General features: G+C 44.8%; 1 protein-coding gene across 1 annotated transcript in view; it reads right to left on the reverse strand. All coding sequences in view use genetic code 11, as the record gives it.

Moving 5' to 3' along the window:
* Positions 1 to 114: 114 nt before the first annotated feature.
* The window catches only part of EGR_09217 (5'-3' exoribonuclease), a gene marked incomplete at both ends in the record, with an annotated part of 2,828 nt that continues 1,281 nt past the window's right edge, over positions 115 to 1,661 (reverse strand). The window contains 3 exons of the mRNA XM_024498466.1: positions 115 to 123; positions 816 to 883; positions 1,400 to 1,568. Coding sequence (XP_024347099.1) covers positions 115 to 123; positions 816 to 883; positions 1,400 to 1,568 — 246 coding nt within the window. The remainder of the gene's footprint in view (positions 124 to 815; positions 884 to 1,399; positions 1,569 to 1,661) is intronic.

Consider the following 1,661-nt stretch of genomic DNA (forward strand, 5'->3'; position numbering starts at 1 on the left):
GCCAGCGCTACTTCCGTCTCCACACTCGCACCAACTTTACCCAGGCGCTCCAACTCTCGTGCCATCCGGGCACCATGCTTGCCCTGCATCCACCGCTGATCAGCCTCCCTCTCCTCAAACCAACTCGTGTCAAACTGCAAGTCAAAACAACAACAACAACAACAACAACGGTTCACCAAACTTTCATCCATCCACTCCACACCATCATTTTGTAGCTAAATGCTAGTATTCTTCGACAGATACTTAACTACGCAGACCTCTTTACCCTTCCACGATTCAAGCTACAGACTGTTGACAAGGACTACGCTTGTACCATCTCTGCGCCTCGTCTTCTGGTCCTTCTGTAGGATCCTAATCACCCCACTTCTGAAATGTCATGCTGCGTAGTCTTCAGGGATGATTCGATCATTACAACGGGATCGATGTAAAAAAGGTTTACCAAACAAGCAATACCTGACTACGACCACACGGACACAGACGAAACGTACACTGTTCAATCTCGACCATTCGAAGTGACCACAATATCAATCTGAGTTTGCAGTCCACGAACGCTTTCACACGCGCGATACTTCTGATCACATTCCTTTTGCCACGAAACAATAACGACAAGATCACATCCACTAGACCTTCAGAAAATGATTCCAATTATCAATGCGCTCCACAAACAGCCAGACTAAACACGCAGTAGATTTATGCCATTGAAAGTTAAATCGCAGATGTCATGCATCGACATTTGGACTCAAATTATCCCATACTTTTATTCGTCATACTTAAAGATGAGTCTCACGACTCCAAATACTGCCCAAAATACTCACCTTGGACAACTCCGAGAGAAATATGTGAAACCTCTCGAGGTTGAGCGTCCCAAATTCATTTATGTAGCCTGTGTCGGAATAAAATGGACGTAAATACGCTCTGCAAAGCTTGTCGTCGAGGGCAGACTAATTGGCAAAGCAACTGGATAAATAAACTACGAATCGCAAGGTTTATCACGCGAACCAGCCTTATCCATGTCTTACACACACGTATGATAGAAGGCCACGTCAATTAGCCTCACTTAACGATTGCCAGCCTCATCCAAAAACAGCAATGCCACCCAGAGTCAGGTAAAAAACCATTCGATTTATCCACCACCCCAACAATAGTTCTAACAATGAAATTTCGACTTTCATGGATCGGTGATTCTCATTAATCTAGATTGATTAACTCATCACTGTACCGTAAAACCACCGACATCACCCATAAATATATGACCAACACACCCACGCCCAATGCTCACTAATGTCATACCCATGTCCCGCTAGTAGACATTCGATTAGGATTATCTCCCTTCATTGTGAGAATTCGATCACAATGCAGGGGATAGGGAATAAAAGAGGATAACTCAAGAGAACATTACCGTCCAATTTGGGAAGCACCACGTGGTAGGTGTCCCACAGGTAGAGCGTTGATTCTGCGTGGATGTGCATGTTGGGCAAGTGGGGGATGAAGTCGTTCCCCAAAAGGTACCCCATGAATATCCAATCGTCAATTATCCGCTCCAGGTCAAAGGGAAATGCAATCTCCGACTAAAATCCAAATATGCATACCTCCTCGTCATTTACTGAGCGTTTGCTCAAGTACGCTTACTAAAACACCATGAACGTTTGACAAGCACCGCA

The sequence above is a fragment of the Echinococcus granulosus genome, assembly GCF_000524195.1.
Source record: "Echinococcus granulosus chromosome Unknown EG_S00138, whole genome shotgun sequence".
Taxonomy (NCBI): Eukaryota; Metazoa; Platyhelminthes; class Cestoda; order Cyclophyllidea; family Taeniidae; genus Echinococcus; species Echinococcus granulosus.